Source organism: Henckelia pumila, unplaced genomic scaffold (assembly GCF_033568475.1).
Source record: "Henckelia pumila isolate YLH828 unplaced genomic scaffold, ASM3356847v2 CTG_270:::fragment_1, whole genome shotgun sequence".
In the NCBI taxonomy this organism is placed as follows: domain Eukaryota; kingdom Viridiplantae; phylum Streptophyta; class Magnoliopsida; order Lamiales; family Gesneriaceae; genus Henckelia; species Henckelia pumila.
This window is the reverse complement of record NW_027331788.1, coordinates 1,570,847-1,588,582: the sequence shown is the minus strand read 5'-3', so window position 1 is coordinate 1,588,582 and position 17,736 is coordinate 1,570,847. Positions and strand designations below refer to the sequence as shown.

The following is a 17,736-nucleotide window of genomic DNA, read 5'->3' as shown; positions in this document are numbered from 1 at the left end:
TTTTATTTTTTTTTTGAAGGCTTATTTATTTATTTATTTACGTGTGTATGGGTAAAGAGGTATACATATTTCCTTTTTCTATCCATGTAATATTATTTTACATATAATATTGATATTATTATATTATAAGGAGAATAATGCATAAATATGATATGTCATAATATTTGTAAAAAATTTTATGCTATTATATTTCTTCAAATTTATAGATTCCGACGCAGCTTAACAACTTTCTTAATAAAAGATCTCGGACAATAGATAATTTTAATGAACATTTTTCTGAAAAAAATAAATATCATTTTTATTTTTTCATATCACATATGCTCCCTTACTTCATTCACACTTGCGAAAATGTTCACACCTTGAATGTGTAAAAGAAACTTTTATATTTATATTTTTTAAAAAAATAAAACATAAAAGAGTGAAAAATATTTATAGGTAATTCATAGAAAAGATAATTTTAAAATAAGTAAATTTGATATTCACAATGGTAACGGCTTTGCATGCAATAACACGTCAGAAGTAATCTAGAGACAACCCCACAAAAAATCGCAAGGTCATTTGCGTCAATTCACCCTCCCACAAGTTGCCTTGTACGCGTATCTATGTGGTCATCATTGCTTCACCATTACCGACTTTTCCCCCTTCAAATTCCCCCCGCTACCCCTCACCCGCTCCTTCCTTCCTAGTCCATTCATCCGCGTCTTCTTGAAATTCTCGACCGATTATTTATTTCTCTTTCGATTTTGTTTGATCCGATCGTTGTTGAGCGAAAGGGGCCGGGGGAATTCTGAATCTGTTTCTTTTTTTCTGGGATTTTGTTATTTTATGGCGCAGAGAACGGAGAAAGAGGAGGCTGAGTTCAAGGTCGTACCTGAAACGATCGTTTTGTGCGTGAAATGCGGTGTTGCGGGTAATACCTCCGGTAATAATCTCTGCCAGAAATGTTTCAGCGCCGCCGGAGCTGGAGCGAAGCTGATAAATCACGTGTTCGGGGAGGAGGTTATCAGATCTGGCGCGTCCGGGAAGTCCTCGCCGGAGAGGGGCTCGAATCCGGCTGAAACGACTGGAGATCTGAAGACTGAGCTGCCGACGGAGGCGGTGAAGAGAGAGGTCAACAGGTGTTCTGGATGCCGGAGGAAGGTCGGTTTGACCGGGTTCAGGTGCCGGTGCGGCGAGCTCTTCTGCGCCGATCATCGGTACTCCGACCGCCACGAGTGCAGCTACGACTACAAGGCCGCCGGGAGAGAGGCGATCGCGAAGGAAAATCCTGTGGTTAAAGCCGCCAAAATCGTGAGAATTTGAGATGGCTTCAGGCTTATTCAAGCAAATGAAGGAGACCTCTCCCTTCCTCCCTTCCTACCTGTTGTTGAAGCCTCGAAGATCAGCGCTCGATCTTCGTAGTAAATTCTCTTCCGATGGAGGCGAATTCGATGTCGTATGTATGCCGATTTTTTTCGTATTGTTTTGGGTGAAACATGATGATCTATATGGATTGTGTGATATCAAATTGGGTTTGTGATGTTTGATTTTTGGATTCTGATGATTAATTCACGAGATTTTAATCCATGTTACCTTTCATCATACTTTAAATTTTATATTTATATATGTTTTATCAAACTAGTAGACATTACGTACAATTAATTAGTATCTTTTTTAAGAACATTTTTCCTTCTTCTCCAATTTAATTTGTTCCTTCTCCAGCCGTGGTGTACTCGTAATGCCTGTGCCAGGATCGTGTCGTGATATACTCATTTATAATGAGAAGAGACATTGAACTAAAAAGAAATGGCAAAAAAGGATCTTTCGTGTGGATCATTATATCAATTTTGGTACGCCAACCAAATAATATGATGCCAGCTAAAAAAATTCTTTAAGATGTTTGGAGATGATGTACGAAATATAAGTCACCATGTTTGCATATCCATGAATTGAGTCTCCAACAATTATTTCAACAAGTAAAAATCCTTTTTGGCTTGTGAATGAGTATGCAAGCATATTTTTCATGTAATCAAGAAGTTAGGTTTCTAATCTCGACTCGTCTCGACAAGCCAACCAACCCCCATGCTCGCCTATCTTGATCAATGTACCAATTCCTGCATCGGGAACCTGAATATGTCGGAATTGCTTTTGAATAGATGGTATTTCTTTCGCTGTCTTAACATGCATGGTTGCAAAAGAGGTACGTAAATGGGCTGAGTCGAAGAGTATCAAGCTCACGTTCGATTCATTGGATATACATAAGGGTTCGGGCTTTTATCATAAGGCTCAGGTTCGGCTCGTTTATCATATTAAACGAGCCTATCTTGAGTTGGACTCGTAAAGAAACTCGTTTTCAGGCTCATCAAACGAGCTCGTTAAGCAGACTCGTTAGCAAACTCGCTCGACAGGCATACAACGGTGCTCGAGTTTGAGTTTTTTTCGATTATAATTTCGATAAAATTAACTATAACTTGATTTACAACCTTAGCATGATGTAAATCTTCAACCTCCAATCCATCCTAATTTGGAAAAACCACCAATTTCATTTATCAAAGTTTTCGATCTTTATTAATTTACATCATTACTAATATATCCCAAAATCTCTGAATTCATCATAGATCAAATTTTAGATGCAAATTTCAGCCTCAAATCTGTTGAAAAACGCGGCGATCAGATCAATCAGAATTGATACCCGGTGCAGCGGAAGTTAAAAAATTTTATATGGAACGATTCCATAATGGGTATCAAAACTTAACGATTAAATTGTGTGTGTAAAAATTAAATAACAATTATAAATTTTTACCTCCAATCTCGAATCGAGATTTTGGACACCAACAGATTGCTCTGCCCTTGTTGTATATCCCTGGAACTGATGGACGAACTGTTCTTCAATCAGGTCCACGAACGGATATTTAATCTCTCTGACAGATTGCACTAGAAAATCTATCAGAAGTTTCTACGAAGAGAATTAACGAATTTGATCCGTTAAACCAGACTGTAATTCAAAATTCACAGGCTGGATTTTCCTGAGCAGAGGGGAAGGGGGGCGGCCACTGTTAGAGAAAAATACTAGGTTTTTTCGAAAATTGTGACCTGTTGTGTGTAATTTCTGTACTGCAATAACTTATTTATAATGTAGGCCGCTAACAGCTTAGGGCCCATTAGTCATAAGTTCAAGCCCGACAAGCAAAGCCCACATGTTCAGAAATTAATATAAAATTCATCATGACTTCGATTGATAAACCGATTTCACCAATGTGCACAGAAACCATTTCTGCACCTTTTAAAGTCAAGATAAATTTTTCTGAATCCGAATTCAGTGATTTTCAAAAATGCCCATCACTATGTCATTTTAGGAAATCTTACTCCTCTACTCTTAAATAAGAAGTCCAACTTCTTTGTTCATTAAATTTAACTCTTTAAATTTAACTATCTCAACGGGGATTAAAAATCCATTACTCTGTGTGACCCTCAATGGTTCAGGGATACAGCTAGCCGTGGGCTCACAACTCCTTGTGACTCGGAACAACAATTTCCGACTTGCCCATCGAATCATGGTAAGAGCGCCTAGCAACATCGCCCCATGATTCCCTAGGTATCACTGATAGTGCCTGCAAGAACCAATAGATTTTGGTTAGCATACAGTACGGTCCCTTCATCCATATATCCCGATCGAATCAACAACCATTGGTAAATCGAGAGTCGTTCGAGATTCGATAACTATGCAATACATCTTGAAGATCAAATAGTGACATCGCATGTGCTACTAAGAAACCATTTCTTAAAACACATCATGTACTCTGGCCAGAGATTCGTCACACTAATATCTCCTCAGATCGCATAGGATATCCACACTCGCAAGTATGTGGTGAATCCTTGACAACAAAGCATCGACTCCTATATGTGTTGTAACTGTACCCAATCCCGACACCTGATGACCCCAATAGAGTCGGTAAACGAGTCAAAGCACAGTACTAGCATATATAGTCTCAATGATGTTTCAAGTAGTAAGGACTAATGGTGTACAACCAAAACCGCGGACTTTATCCACTCGATAAGTGATAACCACTTGGAAAGTCCGGATAGGGTAGTTCGATCATTCATCGTATGAATATCCATTTGCATGCTTCGAACATCTCTATGTTCCTTACCAATGAAACGTGGTACTCTGCATCGCAAGTGCTAGTCTCAAACTCGAGCGATCCTTATCCTTATTATCGGACGGCTCAATCGACTAGGAACAGTTTAGAATATACAGTGACTATAAGATGTGTTTCATGATAGCCATCCCCATGTGCTACCACATCTTACATACACTATAGTATATTCAAGGTCTTTATCAAAACAACAATAGTATATCACAATATAACAATATGAAGAAAGATAAAGTCATTGTCATTAATAAAAGTGTAAATTATATTAAACAAAAGATTGTTTATACAAAGAGTCATCAAAGCCCTTAGCCACAAGTTGGCTCACCGGGCACTCACTCTTTCAATCTCCCAATTGCCCTAAAGCCAACTAGTCATACTACGTAGACCCATTGCTTCGCGACGTTTGTCAAATAATGGACCTGGCAAGGGCTTAGTAAGTGGATCAGCGATATTGTCTGCAGAGGCCACTCTTTCGACAGTGATGTCTCCTCTTTCCACAATCTCCCGGATGATGTGGTATTTCCTCAGTACGTGTTTGGATCTTTGATGAGACCTTGGTTCCTTTGCCTGAGCAACGGCACCCGTGTTGTTACAGTACACCGGGACTGGACCAACAACTTCAGGAATGACGCCCAACTCTTGGACGAAATTCCTCATCCAAACGGCCTCTTTAGCAGCAGCTGATGCTGCAATGTATTCTGCCTCAGTGGTGGAATCCGCTGTGGTGTCATGCTTGGAACTCTTCCAAGAGACAACACCGCCATTGAGCATGAAGACAAATCCAGAGGTTGACTTCGAGTCATCCACGTCACTTTGGAAGCTAGAGTCGGTATAGCCTTCCAATTTTAGTTCTCTTCCTCCATATACCATGAACATATTCTTAGTCCTTCGTAAGTACTTAAGAATGTCCTTCACGGCTTTCCAATGCATTTGATCGGGATTAGCTTGATATCTGCTCGTGACACTCAGAGCAAATGCTACATCCGGTCTGGTAGATATCATCCCATACATGATACTACCTATGGCTGACGCATATGGTACATGTGTCATTTTTTCTATCTCTTCATCAGTCTTGGGACACATTGACTTGGATAGAGAAACTCCATGACACATGGGTAGATGTCCTCTCTTGGACCCATCCATTGAAAACCGTTTCAAGATGGTGTCGATGTAGGTTGATTGAGTGAGTCCTATTATTCTTTTAGATCTATCTCTATAGATCTGTATCCCTAGAATATAGGATTCCTCACCCAAATCCTTCATCGAGAATCTACCTGATAACCATATCTTTGTTGACTGCAACATCCCTACATCATTCCCAATGATTAGGATGTCATCAACATAAAGTACTAAGAATGTCACAGCATCTTTAACTACTTTCTTGTACACGCATGGTTCCTCCGGGTTCTTGATGAAACCAAAATGCTTTATTGTTTCATCAAATTTTTGGTTCCAACTTCTTGATGCTTGTTTTAGACCATAGATTGATCTCTGAAGCTTGCATACCTTATGCTCGCTTCCCATGGATGTGTATCCCTCAGGCTGCGTCATATAGATCTCTTCCTTAATGTTTCCATTAAGAAATGCAGTCTTCACATTCATTTGCCATATCTCATAGTTATACCAAGCAGCTATGGCAATAAGGATTCTTATGGACTTGAACATTGCAACTGGTGAAAAAGTTTCATCATAGTCAACTCCTTGTCTTTGAGTATAACCTTTCGCCATCAATCGTGCCTTGTAGGTCAATACCTTACCATCAGGCCCAAGCTTTCTCTTGTAGATCCATTTACACCCTATTGGAACAATTCCATCGGGAGGATCTACTAAAGACCAAACTTGGTTTGTATGCATCGAATCTATTTCCGACTGCATAGCTTCAAGCCATAAATTTGAATCCGCATCAGAAATTGCTTCCTTGAAGTTTCTTGGATCACATCCAACATCGGGTTCATCTTGATTCCCTTCAAGAAGAAGACCATATCGAATAGGAGGTCTAGAAGTCCTCTCGGATCTTCTAAGTATAGGCGTGTCTATCAATGGTTCCTGAGGTGTAGGATCATTATTTTGTATTTCGGGTTCTTCTCGAATTTCTTCGAGTTCCATCATCTCGCCTTTCTTATCCGATAAGAACTCCTTCTCCAAGAAAGTGGCATTCCTCGAAATAAACACCTTTGTTTCAGCAGGATGATAGAAATAATATCCGATTGAATTCTTCGGATACCCTACAAAATAACATAAGGTGGATCGACTATCCAACTTATCTCCCACTGTCTTCTTCACGTAAGCAGGACATCCCCAAATCCTCAAGTACGAATACTTAGGAGCTTTGCCATTCCATAACTCGTATGGTGTTTTGTCCACTGCTTTAGTGTGGACGTTGTTCAACAACAATACCGCCGTTTCAAGCACGTAGCCCCAAAACGAAGGTGGAAGCTCAGTGAAGCTCATCATGGATCGAACCATGTCCAACAAAGTTCGATTACGACGCTCCGATACACCATTCAGCTGTGGTGTCATAGGAGGAGTCCACTGAGAGAGAATCCCATTCTCTTTTAGATAGTCCAAAAACTTGGTACTTAAGTATTCTCCACCTCGATCCGATCGAAGTGCTTTAATATTTTACCTAACTTGTTTTCTACTTCAGCCTTGAATTCTTTGAACTTTTCAAATGCTTCAGACTTATATTTCATTAAATATAAATACCCATACCTTGAATAATCATCAGTAAAGGTAATGAAGTAGGTGTGGCCATATTGAGTACCAATTCTAAATGGACCACAAACGTCTTTATGGATCAAATCCAACAGATTTTGACTACGCTCAGGTTTCCCCTTAAAAGGAGATTTAGTCATTTTTCCTTTCAGGCAAGATTCACAAGTAGGTAGAGAGATAATATCAGACATATCAAACATGCCCTCTCCCACTAGCTTGTTCATCCTCCTTGAGGAAATATGACCTAGCCTAGCATGCCAAAGGTTTGCCGGGTTTTGACTATCAATTTTCCTTTTGTTTGTTGTTGCCGGTTTATCAACATAATTTATTGGAACGTCTTTTAGTTTTAAGTTGTATAGATCGTTTTCAAGTTGTCTATTTCCAATCAAACATTCATTCTTGTAAATATTGCAAATTCCATTCACAAAATTGCAAGAATAACCATCTCTATCAAGCATAGAAACAGAAATAATGTTTTTAATCAAATCTGGAACAAATAAAACATCTCTCAAAAGTAACTTAAAACCGTTCTGCAAAATTAAATAAATATCTCCCACAGCTTTAGCTTCAACTCTGGAACCATTTCCGAGCCTCAGCTGGGTCTCACCCATTCTAAGCCTGCGACTTCTTGTCATCACCTGCAAATCATTGCAAATGTGAGATCCACATCCGGTATCCAATATCCAAGAAGTAGTATTAAGTGAAACATTTATTTCAATATAGAACATACCCTTCGCAGTTCGCAACTGCTCTAGATATTCCTTGCAGTTACGCTTCCAATGACCGGGCTTCTTGCAGTAATGGCAAACATCCTTGGACTTTTCCATGTTTGAAGCATTTGTCTTGTACTTCTTCTCGGGTTCGATTTTCTTGGGTGGGGCAGAACGTTTCTTACCCTTTGTACTTGGCCCCTTCTTAGCAGAAGAAGAGGAGCCTGTTGTAGTGCGCGGCTTTCAGATCAAACAAGATTGATACCCGGTGCAGCGGAAGTTTAAAAATATTTATTATATGGAACGATTCCATATTGGGTATCAAATCTTTACGATTAAATTACGTGTGTGTAAAAATTTAAATAACAATTATAAAATATTTACCTTTAATCTCGTATCGAGATTTTGGACACCAACAGATTTCTCTGCTCTTGTTGTATCTCCCTGGAACCGATGGATGAACTGTTCTTCAATCAGGTCCACGAATAGAGATTTAATCCCTCTGATAGATTGCACTAGAAAATCTATCAGAAGTTTTCTACGAAGAGATTAACGAATTTGATTCGTTAAACCAGACTGTAATTCAAAATCACAGACTGGATTTTTCTGACCGAGAGAGGGAAGGGGGGCGGCCACACACGTTAGAAAATTACTTAGGTTTTCGAAAATTGTGACCTATTGTGTGTAATTTCTGTACTGCAATAACTTATTTATAATGTAGGCCACTAACAGCTTAGGGCCCATTAGTCATAAGTTCAGGCCCGACAAGCAAAGCCCGCATGTTCAGAAATTAATATAAAATTCATCGTGACTCCGATTGATAAACCGATTTTACCAATGTGCACAGAAACCATTTCTGCACCTTTTAAAGTCAAGATAAATTTTTCTGAATCCGAATTCAGTGATTTCCAAAAATGGCCATCCCTATGTCATTTTAGGAAATCTTACTCCTCTACTCTTAAATAAGAAGTCCAACTTCTTCGTTCATTAAATTTAACTCTTTAAATTTAACTATCTCAACGGGGATTAAAAATCCATTACACTGTGTGACCCTCAATGGTTCAGGGATACAGCTAGCCGTGGGCTCACAACTCCTTGTGACTCGGAACAACAATTTCCGACTTGCCCATCGAATCATGGTATGAGCGCCTAGCAACATCGCCCCATGATTCCTTAGGTATCACTGATAGTGCTTACAAGAACCAGTAGATTTTGGTTAGCGTACAGTACGGTCCCTTCATCCATATATCCCGATCGAATCAACAACCATTGGTATATCGAGAGTCGCTCGAGATTCGATAACTATGCAATACATCTTGAAGATCAAATAGTGACATCGCATGTGCTACTAAGAAACCATTTCTTAAATCACATCATGTACTCTGGCCAGAGATTCGTCACACTAATATCTCCTCAAATCGCATAGGATATCCACACTCGCAAGTATGTGGTGAATCCTTGACAACAAAGCATCGACTCCTATATGTGTTGTAACTGTACCCAATCCCGACACCTAATGACCCCAATAGAGTCGATAAACGAGTCAAAGCACAGTACTAGCATATAGAGTCTCAATGATGTCTCAAGTAGTAAGGACTAATGGTGTACAACCAAAACCGCGGACTATATCCACTCGATAAGTGATAACCACTTGGAAAGTCCGGATAGGGTAGTTCGATCATTCATCATATGAATATCCATTTGCATGCTTCGAACATCTCTATGTTCCCTACCAATGAAACGTGGTACTCTGCATCGCAAATGCTAGTCTCACACTCGAGCGATCCTTATCCTTATTATCGGACGGCTCAATCGACTAGGAACAGTTTAGAATATACAGTGACTATAAGATGTGTTTCATGATAGACATCCCCATGTTCTACCACATCTTACATACACTATAGTATATTCAAGGTCTTTATCAAAACAACAATAGTATATCACAATATAACAATATGAAGAAAGATAAAGTCATTGCCATTAATAAAAGTGTAAATTATATTAAACAAAAGATTGTTTATACAAAGAGTCATCAAAGCCCTTAGCCACAAGTTGGCTCACTGGGCACCCACTCTTTCAATCTCCCACTTGCCCTATAGCCAACTAGTCATACTACGTAGACCCATTGCTTCGCGATGTTTGTCAAATAATGGTCCTGGCAAGGGCTTAGTAAGTGGATCAGCGATATTGTCTGCAGAGGCCACTCTTTCGACAGTAATGTCTCCTCTTTCCACAATCTCCCGGATGATGTGGTATTTCCTCAGTACGTGTTTGGATCTTTGATGAGACCTTGGTTCCTTTTCCTGAGCAACGGCACCCGTGTTGTCACAGTACACCGGGACTGGACCAACAACTTCAGGAATGACGCCCAACTCTTGGACGAAATTCCTCATCCAAACGGCCTCTTTAGCAGCAGCTGATGCTGCAATGTATTCAGCTTCAGTGGTGGAATCCGCTGTGGTGTCCTGCTTGGAACTCTTCCAAGAGACAGCACCGCCATTGAGCATGAACACAAATCCAGAGGTTGACTTCGAGTCATCCACGTCACTTTGGAAGCTAGAGTCGGTATAGCCTTCCAATTTTAGTTCTCTTCCTCCATATACCATGAACATATTCTTAGTCCTTCGTAAGTACTTAAGAATGTCCTTCACGGCTTTCCAATGCATTTGACCGGGATTAGCTTGATATCTGCTCGTGACACTCAGAGCAAATGCTACATCCGGTCTGGTAGATATCATCCCATACATGATACTACCTATGGCTGACGCATATGGTACATGTGTCATTTTCTCTATCTCTTCATCAGTCTTGGGACACATAGACTTGGATAGAGAAACTCCATGACACATGGGTAGATGTCCTCTCTTGGACCCATCCATTGAAAACCGTTTCAATATGGTGTCGATGTAGGTTGATTGAGTGAGTCCTATCATTCTCTTAGATCTATCTCTATAGATCTGTATCCCAAGAATATAGGATGCCTCACCCAAATCCTTCATCGAAAATCTACCTGATAACCATATCTTTGTTGACTGCAACATCCCTACATCATTCCCAATGAGTAGGATGTCATCAACATAAAGTACTAAAAATTTCACAGCATCCTTAACTACTTTCTTGTACACGCATGGTTCCTCCGGATTCTTGATGAAACCAAAATCTTTTATTGTTTCATCAAATTTTTGGTTCCAACTTCTTGATGCTTGTTTTAGACCATAAATTGATCTCTGAAGCTTGCATACCTTATGCTCGCTTCCCATGGATGTGAACCCCTCAGGCTGCTTCATATAGATTTCTTCCTTAATGTCTCCATTAAGAAAAGCAGTCTTCACATCCATTTGCCATATCTCATAGTCATACCAAGCAGCTATGGCAATAAGGATTCTTATGGACTTGAACATTGCAACTGGTGAAAAGGTTTCATCATAGTCAACTCCTTGTCTTTGAGTATAACCTTTTGCCACCAATCGCGCCTTGTAGGTCAATACCTTACCATCAGGCCCAAGCTTTCTCTTGTAGATCCATTTACACCCTATTGGAACAATTCCATCGGGAGGATCTACTAAAGACCAAACTTGGTTTGTATGCATCGAATCTATTTCCGACTGCATAGCTTCAAGCCATAAATTTGAATCCGCATCAAAAATTGCTTCTTTGAAGTTTCTTGGATCACATCCAACATCGGGTTCATCTTGATCCCCTTCAAGAAGAAGACCATATCGAATAGGAGGTCTAGAAGTCCTCTCGGATCTTCTAGGTATAGGCGTGTCCAGCAATGGTTCCTGAGGTGTAGGATCGTTATTTTGTATTTCGGGTTCTTCTCGAATTTCTTCGAGTTCCATCATCTCGCCTTTCTTATCCAATAAGAACTCCTTCTAAGAAGGTGGCATTCCTTGAAACAAACACCTTTGTTTCAGCAGGATAATAGAAATAATATCCGATTGAATTCTTCGGATACCCTACAAAATAACATAAGCTGGATCGACTATCCAACTTATCTCCCACTGTCCGCTTCACGTAAGCTGGACATCCCCAAATCCTCAAGTACGAATACTTAGGAGCTTTGCCATTCCATAACTCGTATGGTGTTTTGTCCACTGCTTTAGTGTGGACGTTGTTCAACAACAATACCGCCGTTTCAAGCGCATAGCCCCAAAACGAATGTGGAAGCTCAGTGAAGCTCATCATGGATCGAACCATGTCCAACAAAGTTCGATTACGACGCTCCGATACACCATTAAGCTGTGGTGTCATAGGAGGAGTCCACTGAGAGAGAATCCCATTCTCTTTTAGATAGTCCAAAAACTCGGTGCTCAAGTATTCTCCACCTCGATCCGATCGAAGTGCTTTAATACTTTTACCTAGCTTGTTTTCTACTTCAGCCTTGAATTCTTTGAACTTTTCAAATGCTTCTGACTTATATTTCATTAAATATAAATACCCATACCTTGAATAATCATCAGTAAAGGTAATGAAGTAGGTGTGGCCATATTGAGTCCCAACTCTAAATGGACCACAAACATCTGTATGGATCAAATCCAACAGATTTTGACTACGCTCAGGTTTCCCCTTAAAAGGAGATTTAGTCATTTTTCCTTTTAGGCAGGATTCACAAGTAGGTAGAGAGTTAATATCAGACATATCAAACATGCCCTCTCCCACTAGCTTGTTCATCCTCCTTGAGGAAATATGACCTAGCCTAGCGTGCCAAAGGTTTGCCGGGTTTTGGCTATCGATTTTCCTTTTGTTTGTTGTTGCCGGTTTATCAACATAATTTATTGGAACGTCTTTTAGTTTTAAGTTGTATAGATCGTTTTCAAGTTGTCCATTTCCAATTAAACATTCATTCTTGTAAATATTGCAAATCCCATTCACAAAATTGCAAGAATAACCATCTCTATCAAGCATAGAAACAGAAATAATGTTTTTAATTAAATCCGGAACAAATAAAACATCTCTTAAAAGTAACTTAAAACCGTTCTGCAAAATTAAATAAACATCTCCCACGGCTTTTGCTTCAACTCTGGAACCATTTCCGAGCCTCAGCTGGGTCTCACCCATCCTAAGCCTGCGACTTCTTGTCATCACCTGCAAATCATTGCAAATGTGAGATCCACATCCGGTATCCAATACCCAAGAAGTAGTATTAAGTGAAACATTTATTTCAATATAGAACATACCCTTTGCAGTTCGCAACTGCTCTAGATATTCCTTGCAGTTACGCTTCCAATGACCGGGCTTCTTGCAGTAATGGCAAACATCCTTGGATTTTTCCATGTTTGAAGCCTTTGTCTTGTACTTCTTCTCTGGTTCGACTTTCTTGGGTGGGGCAGAACGTTTCTTACCCTTCGTACTTGGCCCCTTCTTAGCAGAAGAAGAGGAGCCCACCAAGAAAGCCGGTTTATCCTTCTTTAATGTGGATTCATATGTCACAAGCATATTGACCATCTCTTCAAGGGAGGCCTCTATCTTGTTCATATTGAAATTTACCACAAATCCGTCAAACGAAGAAGGAAGATACAGAAGTAGTAAGTCCACGTTGAGTTCATGCTCCAACACCAAATCAAGGGTTATCAACTTCTGTATGAGCCAAATCAATCGTACCCCATGATCACGGACCGAAGTCCCTTCACGCATGCGACACGTCATTAGCTCCTTTACAGTAGCGAACCTTTCAGCCCTCGATTGAGCCCCAAAAAGTTCCTTGAGTTGAACGTGAATGTCAGCAGCATTCACGGTGTCCTCAAATCGCCTCTGGAGTTCATCAGACATCGAGGCTTGCATATAGCATTTGGTCTTGATATCATGGTCCCACCATGTATCAAGTTTGGCTAACTCCTCCGGACTTACGTCAGCTGGTGCTTCCTTCGGAGGAGATTTCTCTAACACGTAGAGCATCTTCTCCGAAGTCAAGACAATCTTCAACTTACGGAACCATTCCGTATAGTTTGCGCCAGTCAACTTATTTTGTTCGAGGATCGAGAAAAGTGGATTACGCGAATTCATTGTATGAAATACTGAAAAGAAACAGACAAATATCAGTGATTGTTTAAGCAATTTACTAAGACATAAAATAGGCGAAATTTATTTTATGAATCTCACTCCCACTATTTTAACGATTTCACTACCCTCTAGTGAAAACGGGAAACTGTTTTCCTTAGTGAGAACATGGAGTCCAATTGACAAACTTATAGTCCCGAATAATATCAGCCAACCATAATTTTCAAAAGGTAGAGCCCAATTGCTTCCAAAGCAACCTCCACGTTTTTACCTCATGTCCAATAAGGGCCCAATAATATGACGCCGATTATTGTGACATGTCAAGATGACCCATCAATATTAAGTTGTGATGGACGGTCGCCATGTGGATCCCCCAATAATATGAGCCGATCCCATGGGAGTTCCACCCAACTTACAACATGTGTCGATCCAATGTACAGCTTTCCGACGAACGGGCCCCCCCAATAATATGAGCCGGACCGTATCCGCGTGTAGCATCTCATACATTGATCGTTGATGGAAGGTAGGAACATTTAAACAAATTTAAATTTCTTTTATTTATCTTGATATCAATTTTAAATCATATTTAAAATGAGGGATTTTTAATTATAAAAATTTGTCTCATCATTTTTAAAATTTTGTATGCTTGTCGGATTCACACAATTTTGTCTAAAACATGCATACAACTATAATATCACATATTATATAGGATGATCGATTCCATTTCTAATCGACCCGTGGTTGCCAATCACGAGTCTTAGTCCAATCCTAGGTAATATGCAGTATGAAATGCAATCCTATTACATTTGCTTCCAATTTACATTTCTTCTGTCTTTATTGTCTGCTGGGCCCACCTCCATCTTCAAATCTTGATCTCCCACTAAATCTAATGTATTTACAATAAATAACAATGACAAGTAGGGGATACATTTTTAAGGGGTGGGAACGGGCCATAAACCAAGCCCACTTTTATTACATATGACATTCATATTGGGCCATAAACCAGGCCCATTAATAAAACCAATAACAATAAAACAAATGTAAATTCCTAACATACACCTACAAAATTGGTCATGGCAATCGATCATCCTTATCCAATAACATTTAATTCAAAATTAATTTATTGGATAACATGCAATGGCAATTTAAATTTAAAAAGATAAAATCATATCTCATACATAAAATCTTATTTTACATATAAAATCATATTTTATCTTTTTATCAAATAAAATCATATTTTATCTATAAAATCCAATTTTATACATAAAATCATATTTTACTCAATATATCCGTAAGATCATATCTTATCATCAATTGTACCAAAAATTAATTAATTTCAAAATTCAATTAAAGGATAAAATATTAAAATTTTCCAAAAATTCAAATTTATCCAAAAATCAATTTTAAAATTTTTGGACTCGAACAATTCGATCCGACGCCTCGTGGACCAATCAAAACAATTTTCGATCGGACCAAAAATAGAATTTTAACATATTAAAATTTAATTTAAAAAATTAAAAATAATTTTTCCCGCGGGCCGCCCGGGACGTTCCCGGGCCGGGCAGCCCGGCTGCCCCTAGGGCAGCGACGATCGCTACCCTGGGCAGCGATCACATCGCTGCCCATGGGCAGCGCCGTGCCGCCCTGTGCAGCGCCCAGCGCTGCGCAGGGCAGCGACCATCGCTGCCCCTCCCGGGCAGCGATCCAATCGCTGCCCGGGTTTTTGCCCGAAAAAAATATTTTTATTTTAAAATATTTATTTTGTTTCAAAAACCGAGGCTTAAAAAAAAATTTTTTTTTGTACAATCGATTTATTTAATCGCTTGATCTGAGCAACCTGGCTTTGATACCACTGTTGTAGTGCGCGGCTTTCAGATCAAACAAGATTGATACCCGGTGCAGCGGAAGTTTAAAAACATTTATTATATGGAACGATTCCATATTGGGTATCAAATCTTTACGATTAAATTACGTGTGTGTAAAAATTTAAATAACAATTATAAAATTTTTACCTTTAATCTCGTATCGAGATTTTGGACACCAACATATTTCTCTGCTCTTGTTGTATCTCCCTGGAACCGATGGATGAACTGTTCTTCAATCAGGTCCATGAATAGAGATTTAATCCCTCTGATAGATTGCACTAGAAAATCTATCAGAAGTTTTCTACGAAGAGATTAACGAATTTGATTCGTTAAACCAGACTGTAATTCAAAATCACAGACTGGATTTTTCTGACCGAGAGAGGGAAGGGGGGCGGCCACACACGTTAGAAAATTACTTAGGTTTTCGAAAATTGTGACCTATTGTGTGTAATTTCTGTACTGCAATAACTTATTTATAATGTAGGCCACTAACAGCTTAGGGCCCATTAGTCATAAGTTCAGGCCCGACAAGCAAAGCCCGCATGTTCAGAAATTAATATAAAATTCATCGTGACTCCGATTGATAAACCGATTTTACCAATGTGCACAGAAACCATTTCTGCACCTTTTAAAGTCAAGATAAATTTTTCTGAATCCGAATTCAGTGATTTCCAAAAATGGCCATCCCTATGTCATTTTAGGAAATCTTACTCCTCTACTCTTAAATAAGAAGTCCAACTTCTTCGTTCATTAAATTTAACTCTTTAAATTTAACTATCTCGACGGGGATTAAAAATCCATTACACTGTGTGACCCTCAATGGTTCAGGGATACAGCTAGCCGTGGGCTCACAACTCCTTGTGACTCGGAACAACAATTTCCGACTTGCCCATCGAATCATGGTATGAGCGCCTAGCAACATCGCCCCATGATTCCCTAGGTATCACTGATAGTGCTTACAAGAACCAGTAGATTTTGGTTAGCGTACAGTACGGTCCCTTCATCCATATATCTCGATCGAATCAACAACCATTGGTATATCGAGAGTCGCTCGAGATTCGATAACTATGCAATACATCTTGAAGATCAAATAGTGACATCGCATGTGCTACTAAGAAACCATTTCTTAAATCACATCATGTACTCTGGCCAGAGATTCGTCACACTAATATCTCCTCAAATCGCATAGGATATCCACACTCGCAAGTATGTGGTGAATCCTTGACAACAAAGCATCGACTCCTATATGTGTTGTAACTGTACCCAATCCCGACACCTGATGACCCCAATAGAGTCGATAAACGAGTCAAAGCACAGTACTAGCATATAGAGTCTCAATGATGTCTCAAGTAGTAAGGACTAATGGTGTACAACCAAAACCGCGGACTATATCCACTCGATAAGTGATAACCACTTGGAAAGTCCGGATAGGGTAGTTCGATCATTCATCATATGAATATCCATTTGCATGCTTCGAACATCTCTATGTTCCCTACCAATGAAACGTGGTACTCTGCATCGCAAATGCTAGTCTCACACTCGAGCGATCCTTATCCTTATTATCGGACGGCTCAATCGACTAGGAACAGTTTAGAATATACAGTGACTATAAGATGTGTTTCATGATAGACATCCCCATGTTCTACCACATCTTACATACACTATAGTATATTCAAGGTCTTTATCAAAACAACAATAGTATATCACAATATAACAATATGAAGAAAGATAAAGTCATTGCCATTAATAAAAGTGTAAATTATATTAAACAAAAGATTGTTTATACAAAGAGTCATCAAAGCCCTTAGCCACAAGTTGGCTCACTGGACACCCACTCTTTCAGAGCCCACCAAGAAAGCCGGTTTATCCTTCTTTAAAGTGGATTCATATGTCACAAGCATATTGACCATCTCTTCAAGGGAGGCCTCTATCTTGTTCATATTGAAATTCACCACAAATCCGTCAAACGAAGAAGGAAGAGATAGAAGTAGTAAGTCCACGTTGAGTTCATGCTCCAACACCAAATCAAGCGTTACCAACTTCTGTATGAGCCAAATCACTCGTACCCCATGATCACGGACCGAAGTCCCTTCACGCATGCGACACGTCATTAGCTCCTTTACAGTAGCGAACCTTTCAGCTCTCGATTGAGCCCCAAAATGTTCCTTGAGTTGTACGTGAATGTCAGCAGCATTCACGGTGTCCTCAAATCGCCTCTGGAGTTCATCAGACATCGATGCTTGCATATAGCATTTGACCTTGATATCATGGTCCCACCATGTATCAAGTTTGGCTAACTCTTCTGGACTTATG

The 17,736-nt window shown here is 39.5% G+C and overlaps 1 protein-coding gene across 1 annotated transcript; it reads left to right on the top strand.

Annotated features, from left to right (window-relative positions):
- Positions 1-662: 662 nt before the first annotated feature.
- On the top strand, positions 663-1,601 carry LOC140870846 (zinc finger A20 and AN1 domain-containing stress-associated protein 5). Its single transcript, XM_073273253.1, has one exon. It carries the CDS (start codon positions 826-828, stop codon positions 1,300-1,302), a length of 477 nt encoding a protein of 158 aa, XP_073129354.1. The 5' UTR covers positions 663-825; the 3' UTR covers positions 1,303-1,601.
- Positions 1,602-17,736: the final 16,135 nt, after the last annotated feature.

Bases quoted from the DNA above. Each gene is read 5' to 3' on its own strand.
- LOC140870846 (XM_073273253.1), top strand. From the start codon at position 826: ATGGCGCAGAGAACGGAGAAAGAGGAGGCTGAGTTCAAGGTCGTACCT.